This window comes from Amphiprion ocellaris, chromosome 20, assembly GCF_022539595.1.
Source record: "Amphiprion ocellaris isolate individual 3 ecotype Okinawa chromosome 20, ASM2253959v1, whole genome shotgun sequence".
Taxonomy (NCBI): domain Eukaryota; kingdom Metazoa; phylum Chordata; class Actinopteri; family Pomacentridae; genus Amphiprion; species Amphiprion ocellaris.
The window spans coordinates 28,658,341-28,676,843 of NC_072785.1; the positions used below are offsets into that span (position 1 = coordinate 28,658,341).

Below are 18,503 nucleotides of genomic sequence, written 5' to 3' on the forward strand. Positions count from 1 at the left end.
GGTGGAAGGAACTCTGTGGAGCTGCAAAGGTGGTTAGTTTGGGAAGGAAACATTATGCTGCCTGCAGGATCGCACAAGGAAAAGAGGGAAAAGTCCGTATAGACGTGGACCAAACAGAATTTACAAATGATATCTAGCATTTCTTTAATGAAATCAGAGAACTCATGGGTGGGATTTTGTCTAAAAAATGAGGAAATGTTGCAAAATATTGATGATGGCTTCCATAATTTACTAACACTGCAAATTCTCTTTTCTAAAAAAAAAAACAACCTGTATTTTTGGGTGTAAATGGTCAAAATAAAGAGATTATAACTTGATTTGAGGCTTTATAATATGCCTTTACTGCTATTTACTTTGTCTCCTTTTCATTTTCTTCTACTCTCACTTTAAAATGTGCACATTTGCTTGCTAAATTTGCCTTTCAATGGTTATTCTGATTATATTCTCACTCTTAAAACATGTACAAAGAAATGCCAGAATTGCATGCAAATTCTGTTTAACCCACGTCCGGGTGTGTCTGGAGAAACACCAGGTTCTAGACGTGCAGGGACAAACTGGTACAAATCGGGGTCGTGTGGGAGGAGGTTTTATTAAACCTAACCTGGTAGCGCAGAAACCTCTGCCACTGTTCAAACTGTGTGGTGCAGAATGAAATAAAAAAAGGTGGCAACAAGTGAGTGACAGAATAAAATACACAGTCTACAAAATAATTAATAAGAAAAAACAGCAATAAGTTTTACTGTTGATGCCGGTGGAGGTTTTGCAGAGTAAGAAAAATGATCTGTAAAATGAAGAGTTGGCAACAAAACTGATCCTGATTAATAAAATGTTAGCTTCTGTAATGTGCAATGCTGAATTTAGAGGTCAAAGTAAGAGGAATCAACTAAATCAGTTAGAAAATGTAACATTTCTGATTGCAAATTGCATGCAACTTGACGTAAAAGCATCACAAATTGTATAAAAAGCATTAAAACTAGCATATATATTTCTGATATTAAAGGTCTAGAGGGGTGAGTTTGTCATATAAATCATAGGCAGTGTTCCAACATCCACAGTACTACACTTTACTGTATAACAAAGAAAGATTTAGCGTGTCCCCAAACATGGTGTTCAAATGTAGTACACCAAAAACTACTACTACTGCTGCTGAATTCTGCACAGCTACGTCAGAAAGTCTTGCACAAATCTAAACAAGTTTACCTACTGAGAGCAAACAAATGGTTCATTTTGCATTACAGACTGCAAAATTAAAGTTTCACTTGCATTAATATGACAAAGTATGTCCCAATTGTATGCAAATTGCTTGAAACTGTTCATTTTTTGAGTTTAGCTGCAGTTCATACTTGGAGTTAACCCTCCTGTTGCCCTCATTTATGGGCACCAAAAAATATTGTTTCCTTGTCTGAAAAAAATCCAAAAAGTCAGCAAAAAATTCCCCAAATTTCTGAAAATTTGCAAAACCTTCAGGAAGAAAATTCCAATAATTCCTTAAAAGTTTCCCTTAAAAAGTTTTATTTAAAAAGAAAATTCTTGAAAATATTTTCAAAAAATTTGTAAAAATCTTCCCAAAAAAATCCTAAAAATATCTAAAGTGATTCCATATATATCAGTAAAACTTCTAATATTTTCTTTAAGAAGAAAGATTAAGAATTAAGACATTAAGAAGAAAGATTTTGGTTGATTTTAATTTGAATGTTCTTAAGAAACATGCTTAAAATTTCTTTTTTTCCACCAAAAAATGTTCAAAGGTTTCCCAAAAATGTTGAAAATGTGGACATCAGAAGTTTCACTGTGACAATTTTTTAATTTTTTCCCACATTTTCAAACTTTAAAACGGGTCAATTTTGACCCGCAGGACAACATGAGGGTTAAAAGACAAAGTACAAGGCTTGGAATGCAGCCTTCGTTTTAAGACCATTTCTTCAAAGTTTGACCAGAAATAACTGATTTTACCAATTAAATTGCAGCTAAATGTTGTGTAAAATGTGCCCGTTGTTCGTATGTTTGCTAACTTTACCTTGATCCCCTCGATGACGGGTGCTGTATCCCTCAGGATCTCTGAACGAGCCGACTTGTCGGCTTTAAACGCCGGCTCTGCCTTCACCCTCACAGCTTCCAGCTCCAACTCGCCTTCCTGCAGAGGAAAGAGACGCTGCAGCTGATCAATCACACTTCAAATAACAAAGTAGATATATACTCTACTGGTCAAAAGTTTGGTCACTTAGAAATGTCCTTATTTTTGAAAGAAAAGCAGTTTTTTTTCAATGAAGATAACATTAAATGAATCAGAAATCCAGTGTAGACATTGTTAATGTGATAAATGACTATTCTAGCTGGAAATTTTTAATGGAATATCTCCATAGGGGTACAGAGGAACATTTCCAGCAACCATCACTCCTGTGTTCTAATGCTACATTGTGTTAGCTAATGGTGTTGAAAGGCTAATTGATGATTAGAAAACCCTTGTGCAGTTATGTTAGCACATGGATAAAAGTGTGAAATTGTCTGGGCGACAGTCTTACCCTGGCAGCTTTCTCTGCGGCGTCAGCCAACCTCTCCATCTCCCGGTCCTTGTTGTCCTGACGTATGGCTGCTTCCTCCTGCAGCGTCGCCTCCAGTTTGGTCTTGTTGTCCACTTTGGAGAGCTCCATCTCCGACATCATCAACTGGGCTTCTTTGGTCTGCAGAGAACAGTTAAAGTAGTCAACATCCACATGAAACTTAAGTAAAAATAACCAATAAATGAACCGAATTTTCAAAACTGCCCTTAAAACTGAAGCTAATATATGTTTTACTTAATTCTAATTTAAATGCTACGTATCCCAGCCCCGTCTAGCGAACGTACCACCACTTCTGGAAGTGTCTGTAATGTTGTTTTCAGCTGGTCGGCAGGAGACAAGGTGTCGGGGAGGTACATGGCTCGAGACAGAAGCAGCAGAGAGGTGGGGATCTGCTGGTTCAGATGCAGCTCCAACCACTGCAAGAGTCCATCCATTATCCATCCATTATCTATACACCGCTTATTCCTCACTAGGGTCGCGGGGGGTGCTGGAGCCTATCCCAGCTGACTCGGGCGAAGGCAGGGGACACCCTGGACAGGTCGCCAGTCTGTCGCAGGGCTACATATATAGACAAACAATCACTCTCACATTCACACCTACGGGCAATTTAGAGTAATCAATTAACCTCAGCATATTTTTGGACTGTGGGAGGAAGCCGGAGTACCCGGAGAGAACCCACGCATGCACAGGGAGAACATGCAAACTCCATGCAGAAAGATCCCGGGAAAGCCGGGACGCGAACCAGGGATCTTCTCGCTGCAAGGCGAAAGTGCTAACCACTACGCCACTGTGCAGCCCCACTGCAAGAGTCAAATAAAACAAAATAAATGCATAAACTAACAGGTGCAACACTTATTCAGCTTAAAATGTCCTTAAACTTTCATAAAATCATTGTCAGAGTGGCCTGTAGTTGAGCCAAAAAGTGTCTGAATCTTTATTCTGGGTCACTTATGTATCAAGGATCACAGTTTTTTTTGGTTTTTTTGTTTTTTCACAGAATCTGGTGCAAAATGGTTCATTTTTGGTGATTTATTTTTTAATAAGGCATGTAGAAAATAGCAATTTTAATGAAATATCACAATTTTAAGCCTCGATTTGATCACACGATTAGTTCGAGAATGTTTTGAAAGCTAAAAATCTGATAATTCTTTTTGTTTTTGCAGCTTCCAGCTCTAATAAATGGTGTAAATGATTAACTTTCAGATTCGCCAGTATGTTTTGGGGTTTTGTGGGTAAAAATAAAAAGCAAAATTCCAGATTTTGCTACTCTTCAGCGTACACTAAAGTTTAATTTGTTCAAAAATAAAAACATATTCAGCAAGAGCATTTAGTAGTCGATGAAACATTTGTGAATCAAACACTAAACACTAATTAAACTAATCAAAAAATAAACTATCCTGCTTATTCCTTGCCTTATATATTCTTTTTTACACCATTTGACAGTTTCATTATTTATTTTGCTTATTTCTACATATATAAATTTATTTCTAGCGTGTTTTTATTCTCATTCTTATTATTGTTTCGGTCTAGAACAGGTGATCAATACATTTCACTGCATGTTACACTGTGCAAAATTGTGTTTGTGACAAATAAAGGTCTTGAATCTTAAATCGAGAAGACAAATGGGAGAATTTCAGGCGCTGAAACTGGGAATAAATGGAGTATTTTGTTCATTTTTCTTTCGCTAAACGTCCTCATGTTTACCTGGCTGAGCTGCTCTCTCAGTCTTTCTTCTGTGACTCCCAGAGCTCTCATCCCTCGGACACGACAAGCTGCCTGAACTTCATTCACATTCAGGCTCTCCACGCCTTCCTCCGCTATCAGCTGCATAAACACAGAACAAAGACTCTTATCGTCGCTTAACTTCCATTTTCATAGCGTCCAAACACGCAAAAAGGTTAAAAAGAAAGGGAAAATGCAAGTTATGTTGCGCTAAACGTGCAAGAATTCCAGGAGAACTACTAGAATTGTTTAAATAAGTGACTATAGAAGAAGTTTTTCGTACCTTGTCGTCTGCACGTATGGCCCTCAGCTTCATGATGATCTGGAAGCGAAGGAAGTTGTTTGTGCCGATGGACTGGAGCTCCAGGAGGCGACAGAGCGCCACCAGCTGAGGTCGGGTCAGGTTGTCCAGGGTGAGCTCGTCCTCGAACAGTTTGGAGAACTTCAAGATCTGCTCGTTGCTGGGACGCTCCCCAGAGTCCCGGATCTATGAAGAAGAAGTTATGACTTAATACCAAGATAAAGTCTGCGCCTCTATGCAACGAGAATTACAATGGCTAGAAGTAGGGAGAACTTAAAACTGTCTTTTGGGGCGTATTTCCAAGTTAGAATGCTATAAATGTTTTTTAAAAAAAAAACAACAAAAGTTGAATTTCTTTGATTATTCATTTTGGAAAATCCAGTATGTTTAATTGTCCTTTCAGACTAAAATTATCCCAAATCATTTGACATCTGGCCAAAGAAACATTAAACTGCACCAAAATGATTCAAATAATGTCTAAAAAATAACTTGAAACTTGTCGAAAGTAACCAAAAATGTCCAAAAGACTCGAATTGTCCAAAATGAATTCAAACTGGTTCAAAATGACTAAAAATTGTTTAAAATCAACCTGATATACTGGACATAAATCAAACCAAAGACCAACCAAATAGAGACTTTTTCCTATTTTCACCACCAGAGAGCGACACTGAGCCTGTTTTCCTTCATTTCATGCTGCCTGCCTCCAGTTCACACCAACCTTCTGGAAGAAGGTGGAAAACTCCTCGGTCACGTTTCCTTGAGCGACTTTGTTCCTCAGAGCGATCTCCTCGATGGTGTCCTGCAAGAACTTGGCCATCTCCAGTTTGACCCTCAGCTCCTTTTTCAACCTCTCCTCCTAAAAAAAACAACAAAATTCAGTGTGGTGCGAAAAGCAAGTCATTTTTCTAAATAAAAGCAGCAAATGACATTTTGTCGAGTTTTCTCTTTACAAGAATGTTAGAAATACCTAAATCTATTCAAGAAGTTATAAATTGCATCTACAAAATGATGCTCCAGACTGATTTCATGCGTCAGAAAGCTTCCGTTCAGATCCGATTACCTTCTTTGACTGTGTCTCGAATGTGGACGGCAGCATGTTGGGGAAGAGCTTCAGCGCCACAGGAAGCAGGAACTCCATGAAGGGGACAATGATGAAGACGAGGAAAGGAAGAAGTCTGAAGACGTCTGCACACGTTCTGAGAAACTGGGGAAAGAAAAATGGGAAAAATCTGGAATTAGGATGAATTCTATAGAGGAAAATGTGCACTTGGCTCTTTTTTGGACCACTTTTGTTTGGGTTTTTAACAGTAAAAATGGCTTTTAATCAGGGAGAGACCAGTTATCGGCCTGTCTGATTATCTCACAGTGGCTAATGCTACGCTTGTGGCTAAGTTAGAGGGCAGATTAACCTGAAACAGAGTCTGGAAAACAATTAATTAAGATTTGGAAAACATCATGAAAAACCTGAAATTTGTTAAGAAAAATAAATTCAGTTTCAACAATATTATGCCTCAGTTTATCATTTCCACATCACAACTTCCAGATCAGAGTGTCAACAAAAGAACACAACATTTAGTCACAGGTGTCTGGAGCTGAACAATATAGTATTTTACTTTTATGATCAAAACAACAAAAGTCAGACAAAAAAGACCACAAAAATCTAAAACAAAACAAAATACCACAAAAATGAGACACAAAATGACAAAAAAGGAGACAAATTACACAAAACAAAAGAGAGACAGAAAATTAGACAAAAAAACCTACAAAGCAACAAAAAAAATGGACAAAACACAAAAACAAGACAAAAAATTACACAAATGATACAAATGAGACCAAAGATGACAGAAGTGAGAAACAAAATGACAAGTCAGACAAAAAACAACAAAATCAAGCCAAAATATTACAAAAATGAGACACAAAATGACAAAAGAACAATGAGAAATCTAGTATTTTACTTTATGATCAAAACAACTCGTCATGGTCTAGAAATTATTTTAAATTTATAGTTTTACTAATTTACTATCTGCAGTTAATGTCTTCTCTGTAATTTTTACACTTTACAAAGTCGTCCTGCAGGCCGGATTGGACCCTCTGGAGGGCCAGTCTTGGCCCGTGGGCCGCATGTTTGACACCCCTGATCTAAACTATGTATATTTTGGTTTATTTTCTATTTTAAATATTTGCACTCTGCCAGTGATCAAGGCTTTGACTCCCCTGTTACAGTGGATTTCTATCAGCTTGTATTTGGTGTTTTCCTCCAGCAGAGAGCAGCAACGAGGGGATAAAAACCTCCACAGAAAGTGAAAATGTTTACCCCCGTCTTCCTTTGTCTCTCAGTACAATCGCCCAGCTCAGGCGCTCTAATAACAGTTCCAGCAGTCAGCACTTTCCTCCTCAGTGCCCATACATCACCCAGCGCTAATTCACCACCACATTATCTGCGGACCAAAGTGAACATTCTGCCTCGCAAGGCTCAAAAAACGCGATCCGACAGGAAGCACGTTTGTTCCATCCTCGGGAGCACAACGCCGGCCGGCTGACTGCATTGTACAGCTGTCCCACTTTGGCTTTTTGACACCAGAAAGCAGCTCGGGAGGGGAGAAGGACCAAAACACGAGTCCTCCTTCCTCCGGCCGTCCCACCTGCATGTCAGCGGGCCAGCAGGGTGAAGGATTTAGGCCGGCTGGACTGAAAGGGCCTTTGTCCGTTGGCCCATTGACATGTATATCATCTCCCAGAGTTCCACATCAAAAGAGGAGGAGGAGGATGGGGAGCTGACAGATGTAGAAAGAAGGAGCCTTAAACGGAGGCCTGAGTATTGGAAGTGAATATGAAAAGGTGGGAGATTAGGAAAGGCAAAGCCAGGCCAGGTTAATGAATGGGGCTCAGAGGGAGGCGGCTGCATTTGAAAAGGTGCAGATGGGGTCACGGTGGGGCTTTAATGGAGGGAAACGGTGGTCATCATCAGCGCTGACCTGCAGCACAGTGACGCACACGTTCAATGCATCTATTGTAGGACTCAAAACTGATTAAATAATACTGATTTATGAGCAACATCCAGATGAATCACAACAATCTTAACTATGTATATTTTTAATTTTTCTGCTAATATTTCTTAAATGTTTGCACCACCTATTCCCAGTTTGCCTCAAATGTGTGCAAAATGCATGCAATGGTACTTTGTAAGGACACCTGTACTGATAAAAACTGAAAGGAAAAAGAGAAAATGTGCAATTTTGAATTTTTGAGGGGTTTTTTTGGCCACTTTAGTGCCTCAAAACAAGCTGCATTTACATATTATCACTTTACAAAATAAAATGAATGAGTAAAGTAGGACATACTTGGAGTTTTGGCTCCTAATTTCCAAGAATTATTAGTATTTTTCTTTTCTTAAACCACATTTTAATGAGTTAAACAGCAAAAAGCAGCTTGTGAATTTCGAATCTGGTCTTGTTTTCGTATCCAATCCTGCAGCAGATTTAACCCCAATGCAAACTCAAAATATCACACCTTTAAGAAGTGCAACTTGCCAATCATGTCACCTAAATCTGGACGACTGGTAGGAGTCGCCGTGACCGGAGCTGACCCGATCACCTTCCCTGAAACGACACCTGTTTGCAGCAGCTTCATCAGATTACTGCAGCGGGCTTCGGTCCAAACAGCCGCTCTGAACGTCAGGAGACAAGCTGCCGTGAATTCAGAACGAGCTGCAGGAGTAATACGAGAAGAGTCTGTGTATTACTCGCAATAGGAGGCAAAATAATCAATTTTTCCTTCTGTTTCCATGGTAGTGGAGCTAAAATTCAATTAAACTCTCATTAAATCTCTTGTAATGACCACATGAACTCGAAAAATTGAGTTATTTTTTTCAATTTCTGGGATACAGTTCAACAAAGTGACATTTTATCTCCATTAAAGCAAATTAGCAGCTGGAAAAAGTGAATTTATGCTTTGCTTTTGCCTCCACTCCCAGCGTTTTTTGGTGTAGAAGCCACAAATACTGAAGAAACAAGGAGAAATTAGAGTTAGCAGTAAATGAGGTGATCACAGCTTCAACACACATAAAGCTTCTTCCTAAAGAGCTTTAATCAACACTCAATGTGCCGCCAGTTTCTATAATTGATCCCATTAGGTGTGAGAAGCCGTGGATTAAACATTATAGAACAAGATGTCTGCGTTGTGAGACTCCAAACCTCGCTCTGTCATTCCCCGATCTCTGAATTCTTGGGTATTATCTGCTGTGTAAACTGTGAGTCATGCTGAAAAAAATGGCCTCTTTTCAATGGAAACAGTGGCATCAGGCTTTTCAAACCCAAGTTACCACAGCTGAGGAAAGTTCTGAACAGTTTCAGAGAGCAGATACCGTACAGAGATGCTTAAAATGCAGCAGTAATTACAGTGAGTGTAAAGGAAATTCAGATATTTGTCTCTAAACACATCATGCATGTCAGAAAACGCCAAAATCCACTGGTGGATTTAAAAAGCATATTATCTTTTTAAAAAATGGCACAATTACACTCTTTATCAGAGCCAGAACCTGTAAAAACAGCAAAAATAGTTGGATTTTCAGCTTTCTAACGGCTGTAACATGCTGCTCTGTTGGAAAAGTTAACCAGATCTAACCTTAAAATCTCTTTTCTCTGTTTTCTAAGTATCTCGTATAAAAACTTGCTCTAACCAAATTCTGCAAAAAACTAAAAATTCTGAGCTCCTCAACGTAACTGTGGTGCCATTAATGACTTGATATGACCAACAGTCACATGACAAAAATTCAGGAACTTCTTGGCTGCACTGGGCTAAACTGCAGGCTGTGTTTTTGAACAAAAAACATTTCTGAGTTCTCTCTCCTTCTTCATTCTGTTTCCATAGACGTGCAGGACTTCATATTGCAGTGAAAAATAAGCCCACAGTGAGCAAAAATGTGACAGGAATTGCTTGAGGTTCAGAGGGTTAAACTGTTTTTCATCATTTTTGTGTTAAGGACAAATTTTGGACAGATGAGAGGCTTTTTTTTAGCCTTTCTGTTGCAGATTTATTCAGCTATAATGACCAACATACCTCTAGTTGACCAACTTCAGCTCACTAAATTCAAGTTTCAAGCTGACATTGTTTTATAATGAAAATGCTGTAAAAAGAGAATCCTAAATAATGCAAATTTTGGCAAAATACATGATATTGTGCGACAAGACAGACGTTAAAGCATGTCTCAAGGGAAAAAAGGGGTTTAGCAAACTGTTTATGGACTGTAGTTGGCATCTATTTTAATTCATGAATAATTTATTAGCAAATTAAAGAAGAATTTAAATGGTGAAATGGTGGATAAAACTTTTTTCTGTGTTGGTCTACTTCTGACATAAATAATTTGATCTTGGTTTTTAATAATTGTCATTTCTTGGAGCCAATAAACTCACATTCAATACATTTACTTAGTGAGCAATTTAGCTTTTTAAGCTGTCAGGCTACTAATAAAACAAACAAGGACTTTCTGCTTAAATAGAGTTGCTGAGAGGTCAGCAGCAGATCATAATAATGCACTTTATATAATATAATAAACTGCCCTCAGTGTATATAATATAATCTTAAGATGCCCTCAGTGTATATAATATAATTATAAACTACCCTTAGTGTATATAATATAATGTTAAACTGCCCTTAGTGTATGTAATGTTAAACTGCCCTTAGTGTATGTAATGTTAAACTGCCCTTAGTGTATGTAATGTTAAACTGCCCTTAGTGTATGTAATGTTAAACTGCCCTTAGTGTATGTAATGTTAAACTGCCCTTAGTGTATGTAATGTTAAACTGTCCTTAGTGTATATAATATCATCTTAAACTGCCCTTATAGTCTTGTCTTTTGAACTACTAACGGTGAACTTTCGCCACTGTGGGATCAATAAAGTTTATCTTATCTTATTCTTGTGGCCGTTGCATTAGAGTGCATCATAAATAAAGCATGTCCTGGAGTAAAGTGAATAAAAGCATCATCTAACCAACATCCAGAGAAATGGCCTCACCTGTCTCCTCTCCCGGCGAGACAGAGCGTGTCCGTTGAGGACCCTCCACAGCATCCGTCCTGCGATGGTGGTGTCGATCCACAGCAGCCTGAATCCGTGGTAGTAGTGTTTGATTTCGTCCACCACTCGCTGCCGGAGCGTCCGTCTCACCGGCTCGGCATCCAGCGTGGGGCTGTACACCGGCCCGCCTTCCTCCAGCTTCTTCTTCTTGTCCTTTAGCGACCGCAGCGACTTCTCCACCTTCGAGTCGTCCCACCGCCTCCTCGAGGTGTGGATCCACCGGACGCCGGCGATGTCCTGCGGTCGCGCTATCGTCCACGGGGAGCCCGATGTGAACGCAGAGTACGTCGAGGAAGAGGAGGAGGAAGATCCCAAAACAAAAGCGCAGTAGAACCGCTGGGAGTCTGAGCTATGAGCCACATATTCATCTGACAAAGGGAGAGAAGGACCGAAGGAGGGAAGCTGGGACAAGCTGCCGAGTCGGAGCCCATCGGGTCTAAAGGCAGAAAAATACAAGCTTTAGACTAAAATAGGACTGCCCAAAACCACAACGGCAATACTATTTGTGCTGCTGCAAGGTTAATTTTACATTTTTTTTATAGAAAGCCCTAAAATGTAGCATCTGCCAGATAATATGTTTATAATAACAATACAAAATATATTTTAAATGGAGAAAAAAGCTTGTTGATGGTAAAAAAATGCTGCTAAAAATTAAATAATTTCTCATCATTTAGAAAAAATATCCCATGAAACATCCAGTATATGTTATGTTTTTTACAAAAATGCACAATAAATTAAAAATTTAACTGTTTTAAAGGTAAGAAATGTGAATTTATATGGGTTTTGAGTCATTTAGGACATGGTTCAAGTTATTTGGGACAGTTTTTAGTCATTTTGGACAAGTTTTAAAGAATTTTGGACAAATTTTGAGTAATTGATACAATTTATTAGTCATTTAGGACAAGTTTGAAATCATTTTGGGCAAATTTTAAGTTACTTTGGACATCTTTGAGATTTTTTTTTTTTTACAGTTTTTTTCAGTAATTTAGATCGGTTTTCAAGTAATTTTGGACAAGTTTTAAGTCATTGGGGACATAAAAAATACTGTAAAGTCCTTTAAAAAAAAACAAAAAGTGGCAGAAGCAACTTATTGTATATTTTTCCAAAAAGAAATAGGATTTAAAATTCACAGATGCACAAAAAGGACAGAATTTTAGTCTTAAACTATTATAAAACACTAATGGATTTATTTTTTCCTTTTATTTTGATAGTTCCTGAAATACTATTGTTGAAAACGAGCCTCAAATTTCAATGAGTGAAAAAAAATCTGTTGAAAGTGGGTCGACGCCATATTTTTAAACCCAATTTTTAGTGCAAAGTGCTTTATATATCAAGCAAAAATTTCCCAAATATGTGTGAAATTTTCACGGTAATTCTTCATCGTATCATGGATTCAGAATCTGAAATATTGGACAAGCAGATCAAATAATCTGTGATTATGGCGAGTTGAAATAAAAAAATAACTAAATAAAAAGCCATCAAAAAAGTTGCATCGTTGAGCACAAATTACAAAAAAATACTGTTAATGCAGAATTCAATTAGTGATATTTTCTGCTGCATGTCACAGTAATATAAAACTAAACATATATAGAATAGAGAAAGTTCAAAAATAAGTTATTTTCTTTTAACTTTCTTGGATTGTTTGAGCAAGTTGTTCTATAAAAACAAAAATACTGCTACATAGCTTATTCCAATGCTTTTATTTTGAAATCCTGTGATATTATCGTTCAAAACAAAACAAAAAAAGTTAAGTCTCTTGGAAAGTCTTTGATGTATCAATGTAAACTCGCACAGATACAATTTTTTTGTTTATTAGAAAGTTTTAAGGAAATCAAAGATGGTCAAGCAGGAGGCCTCTGAGGATTTCAGTGTGAATGAACCTGAATTATTTTCTGATATTTTCACGAAACTTCCCACGTTTACTTTCCTTACTTTTGACTGGAGAGTCTGAGGGTTGTGCAGTTGAAACAGGCACCTTCCTTTAGTTTCCCTGAAAGAATTAAAAAAAAAAAAAAAAAAGAAACATGAGCAGCTGTGTTCTGAGAATAAGACATAAGATAAGCAGGGCAGGGTCACAAACACACCCACACACACACACACACACACACACACTGTATATTCACAGAGTTCATGAACTGCTGCGGATGAACAAACGACAAATCACACATCAGCAGCTTCCTACAGCCGCTCCACCTTTATTTCAGCATGTACTCTCACTATGGCACCAGTCGAAGCATGCAGCACTTATGACCAGTTATGCAATAATAAAACGTCAAGTAGAATCACTCCTGGTGTCTTATGCAATCCTCTACAAGCACCTAAAAGACGGCTGCTGAACTTGGGCTGTCCTTTTGGTGATATTTTTGGAAGGGGGCTTTGCTAATTCTTGCATCAGAAGATCACCTGATGTGCAAAAAATACACTTTAAAGACAGATGTTGCAAAGAAAAAAGTCTCCCTTGCTTCTAATGTTTTTTTTTGTCTTTAAAGTGTTTTTTTGCACATCAGGGGGAATAATACTCTTTTACAGAGCTCCTTGTGGACAACATGTGGCACAAATAAGGTTATAAAAATAGTTGTAAGTAGTAAAAAACTATCTATGACTGGTTTTGTTAACAAATGACGAACAAGAGAGAGTATTTTTTGTACAATCTATGTTTTTATTGCACATTGGGAGAAATAATACTCTTTAGTAGAGGTCCTTTGTGGAACATATGAGGTTTTAAAACAGTAAGGAGTAAAAAAAAATCCTCTTTGAAGCTGGTTTTGACAAAAAATGGCAAAGAAGAAAGAATCTTTTCTGCAAAATCTGTTTTTTTTTTTGCACATCAGGAGAAATAATACTGTTTAGCAGAGATCCTGGTAGACAAGATGTGGAACATAAGTTTTTAAAACAGTTCTGAGTAGTAAAAAATCAACTGTGAAGTTGGTTTTGGCAACAAGTGGCAAAAAAGAGGATTTTTTTAAGCAAAATCTGCGTTTTTATTGCACATTGGGATAAATAATACTCGTTAGTAGAGCTCCTTTTGGACAAAATGTGGAACATATAAGGTTTTAAAACAGTTTTAAGTAGAAAAAAAGCATCTGTGAAGCTGGTTTTTGCAACAAATACCACAGAAAAGAGAACACTTTCTGTCTTAAAGTTTTTTTTTTGCTAATTAAGAAAAATAATACTCTTAAATAGACCTCTTTGTAGACAAAATGGGAAACACATAGGGTTTTAAAACCATAATAATTCTTAAAAATCATCAGTGAAGCTGGTTTTGGCAACAAAAGCCAAAGAAAAAAGAGTATTTTTTGCAAAATCTGTGTTTTTACTGCACATCAGGAGAAATAATGCTCTTAAACAGAGCTCCTTTTGGACAAAATGTGGAACATATAAGGTTTTAAAACAGTAATAAGTTACAGATTTTGAAAAAAATATTCTCTGTTGTAGGCGATTTCTTGCCAAAACTAGCTTCACAGATGATTTTTTACTGCATAAAACTGCTTTAAAAATTCATTTGTTGCACATTTTATCAACAAGGAGCTCTGCCAAAGAGTATTCTTTCTCTTGACGTGTAATAGAACACTTTAAGGCCAGATTTTGCAAAAAATATTCTCTCTTGCTGCCAAACTCAGCCTCAGAGATGATTTTTCACTACTTAAAACTGTTTTAAAACCTTATATGTTCCACATTTTGTCCACAATGAGCTCTGTCAATCAGTATTATTACTCCTAATGTGCAATAAAATCAAAGATTTTGCAAAAAAATCCTCTCTTCTTTGCCATTTGTTGCCAAAACCAGCTTCACATATGATTTTTCACTCTTATAAAACCTCATTTGTGCCACATTTTGTCTACAAGGAGCTCTGCTAACGAGTCTTATTCTTCCTGATGTGCAAAAAAACACTTTAAAGACAAATTTTGCAAGAAAAATCTTCCCACTTGTTTGCCATTTGTTGCCAAAACCAGCTTCACAGATGATTTTTTGCTCTTTTAAACCTTATTTGTGCCACATTTTGTCTACAAGGAGTCTTATTTCTCTGTAAATATCTTCACCGTGATCTCCCTCGGTGGTCGGGACATTCACACCCACTCTGAGGCCCACAGTGGGGCTCCCAGACTCACATGTATTAAAAGGGCAGATGGCTTTAGCCCCGCCCCCTGTGTGGCGCCGCTCACATGGCCGGCTGGCGAGAATCCAGCAAGGCCCGGTGGAACATGACAAACCGTGGCTGGAGGCCAAGAGGACACAGAGTTTACTGGAACAGGATCACCTCTGTGGCCGAAACACAAAGAAAACCCTGGAAATACAGTAGATTACTGCAGCGGACTGGAAATACACTCAGCCTCGGTGCTCTTCTGAGGGTTTTACAGTCACATTCATGCCTCTTTCAGTGTAATATGTGTCCCATTTCATGAATCGATTTCTAATTCCAGTTCAATCATGCATAATTAGACTACACATGGTGTGTTTAGCACATTTTTGTCAATGTTTATCATAAATTATAACAAAAATACACTTCAAATACAGCTACAGTTGGGCCTCTTTAACAAGTGCATGACTTTTAAATAGGATTACTATTATTGTTTTGCACATTTCAAGATTTTTACATTACATACTATGTGAATTTGGCCATTTCTGCACACTGCAGGTACTTCTAATGCTTTGTGACTCATAATCCGTTCATTAAACCTGCTGCTAATTTGACTTTCAATACTTACTGCCAACTGATTGGCAAAATCTTTTCAAGTCTATATGTAACTGTTCACTGTTATACACTAAAACACCAAGTCAAATTCCTACTTGGCAATAAACCTTTCTGATTCTGCCAAAAACAGCTGCGACCTGTGAGAAAATAAACTTTTGTGACTAAACATGAGTTTATGAAAACCCGACTAAGAATAAAATCCACTCTGGAGCCATTTTGGTGCAGTTATTTTGAGCTAACAAGAGCAGCTATCTATCTAAATTTAAGGGAAAAAGAGGCAAAACTGTCATTTCAACGGCCACCGAAACAGGAAATAGAACCACTAGTCAAATCTGATGAAACTAGCTTAAAAAGTTTGGTGACTTCTTCCCAAAATACGGCGTAGAAACCATTTTTCCATGTTTTCATGAACAAATCGCAACAAATACACTAAAGTTAATTCAAATGGAAAAAACAGAAAACCTACAGAAGTAAGCAGTGGAGCTGTGGTGTATCTATAAAGTTTCTACAGTTTTCTGTTTTTTTAACACTCAGACAATCCCTAAAGTGACAAAGCACTTTGTCTTCCACTGTGTAGTCTTTTATAATCTTCCATCTTTCCATGAGTTGACAGGCCACAACATGCAAAGTTATGCAAGCAAAAGTGAAAGAAGTACAAACTGTGGGATTAAACTTTACTGACAAATCATGAGCTAGTGGAGTTTTTTAAACCCTGACTGAGAATAAAATCCCCCCTGCAGCCTTCTAGGTGGCATTAAGTTTCTATTATTTGTTTCTTTTTGTACACAGACGCTCCCTAAAATGATGAAGAACTCTGTCTGACACGATGCCAATACAAAATCTTGCACTTATGTTTTAATGTAGTTTTTTAAGCTATTACTTTCTTTGTAGTTTCCCTGGTTAAATGGTCATAGTTTCCAGGTCACAGCACGCAAATAATCAATCATTCAAGCAAAAGTGCTACTATTGCATATTCATTTTTGATTGCTGGTAGATTTTAAACCACATAAGACAGATCGATCATTCATTTAGCATATAAAATGTGGGGAGTTACACCAACATTTCACACATTCACCAGGTCTCAGAGCGCTTTTTCGTTGCAGTGACGGGTTGGTAAAAATACACAATAAAGCACACATAAAAATCTTTATAAATGAGACCATGGAATAGTGTGCAATTTTTACAAATTTGAGGGATACAGCGATGCAATTTCTGTATTTTGAAATGTATGTGAAAAAATCAAAATGATTATCATTTTTTTTAGGTTTATTGGATTTTTAAGCAATTTATTGTAGTAGTTAAGACGTACTGTAACCCTACATCTAATGCAACACTTCTGCTTTGACTCTTGAAGCATTTCTGTTGCATTTGTTCTTCTTTTGGCCTTTTCTGCTGCACTGATTTGGCCTCGGCCCAAACAGAATCAGACGGAGGTGAATGAATCGTAGCTCGGCCACGCCTGCTTGACTTTTACCTGCAGCTGTCTGGCTGTAAAGTGCTAAAACTGTGGTCTAATTACAGGATTTGTCCTCGTGCACCGTGTGAGCAGTTTAACACCAAACAGAGACCTGGGGACAACTCTTTGCACCGCTATTGTAATATAGACATTTTTCTTTTTTAGTTTTCTCAACATAAATGCAGCTAATTTGCACGACAAGAATCTAAACATTAAGCTACTACCTGGACATCTAATAATATGTAAAATATATCAGAAGTATGAGGCTGTGGTAACAGCTGTATTGGTGTGTTTGTTTAGATCCACGCTGACAACGTGTAAACAAAGAAAGAAAAGTGAAATGAATCCAAAATAACCTTGTCTATTATATATAATATTTGTGTCCCCGTTCATTAACTACAGATGGAAAGCAGCAAATCTGATATTCTGGACTCTCTTTGCATGAAATCAAAGTTTTTGTTCATGGTCCAAGACAAAAAATGTAATAAAACTGAGGGGAAAAAATGTAGAATCAGAAACAGTATCTCCTGAACTCTCTGAGCCTGACCTCTGATTTAAATGCTTTTGATAAAATGAGCTTAAATTGGCATAACTTGAATGTTGCTGTTTGTAATTAGAGCAGCAACTAATGGTTATTTCCATTTTAGATCATTTTCTCAAGTAATCGAGTGCTTGTTTGGTCTAAGAAATGTCATTTATCATGACATTTTAAGTGCCATACAGGTGCTTTTACACATTTTGCAATACATAAACAATGTATAGTTGGTTTTCAAGCAAAAAAGTTGATGGTTCCAGCTTTCAAATATGAGAAAATGCTGTTTTTACTCCTCCTAACTCATGTCACTTTGACATTTTATGACAGTACCATGAACAATCCTTCTCTTATTTGTTCAAATATTGATTATATCCATTCTCAACCAATCTGTTGATCATTTTCTCAATTGATCGTTCATAAACTCATAAATAAATGAGGTAAAGTTGTGTTTCCAGCAAACAGCTGATGGTTCCAGCTTTAAAATGTCAGAAAATGCTGCTTTCACTCCTTCTAACTCACATTAAAAGTTTTTGTCCATGCTTCAAGACAAAAAAAAGTAACAAAACTGGGGAAAAGATGTAGAATTAGACATCTAATCGATCGATTGGTCAATAAAAAGGGGAGATATGTGCATTACAACAACTAATTTAACATCTAATAATACATTAAATATGTTTCATTCTATTTTAACTGTGAGGCTGAGTTAACAGGACTGTAGTGGTTCATTTAAACTCACCAAGCAGCAAAATCTTTAGTTTTAAATCCGCTGTGAGAAGGTTTACGTTACAGCTTCTACAGTAAATTCTCACCGTGCTTGTTTAGATCCATGCTGACGACATGTAAACACAACAGAGTGACAAAATAACCTTGTTTACTGGTCAGCAGGACGGTAAACTACATTCCAGACTGCAGCTCATACTGGAAAGTTTGACCCTCTTGGTGTGGAGCATCTCCTTTCACAGAGGTCATAAAATGTGACGTTTCTGGGTCAGTTTCTCTTGGTTGCACTGAATACTAGAGGAAAGACTCACATTTTCAGTTGTCTCAGTGCACATCAGGGACCAGTGTCATTTAAATACAGTAAATTAAGTTCAAGTAACAAAGATCTCTGCAGGATAAACCACATGAAATGAAAAGATCAGTGTAAATAAATGAAAACGC

General features: G+C 37.4%; 1 protein-coding gene across 5 annotated transcripts in view; it reads right to left on the bottom strand.

Annotated features, from left to right (window-relative positions):
- letm1 (leucine zipper-EF-hand containing transmembrane protein 1) overlaps positions 1-18,503 on the bottom strand; it is a 36,477-nt gene that overhangs the window by 12,807 nt on the left and 5,167 nt on the right. For 3 of the 5 annotated variants that reach the window (XM_055005593.1, XM_055005591.1, XM_055005590.1), the window contains exons 2-11: positions 12,591-12,648; positions 10,599-11,094; positions 5,645-5,788; positions 5,303-5,440; positions 4,567-4,770; positions 4,266-4,385; positions 2,846-2,977; positions 2,523-2,681; positions 2,018-2,134; positions 602-634 (exon numbers count right to left, since the gene is read on the bottom strand). In XM_055005593.1, coding sequence (XP_054861568.1) covers positions 602-634; positions 2,018-2,134; positions 2,523-2,681; positions 2,846-2,977; positions 4,266-4,385; positions 4,567-4,770; positions 5,303-5,440; positions 5,645-5,788; positions 10,599-11,094; positions 12,591-12,648 — 1,601 coding nt within the window. The remainder of the gene's footprint in view (positions 1-601; positions 635-2,017; positions 2,135-2,522; positions 2,682-2,845; positions 2,978-4,265; positions 4,386-4,566; positions 4,771-5,302; positions 5,441-5,644; positions 5,789-10,598; positions 11,095-12,590; positions 12,649-18,503) is intronic. The other 2 variants (XM_055005592.1, XM_055005594.1) reach the window with 1 other exon arrangement.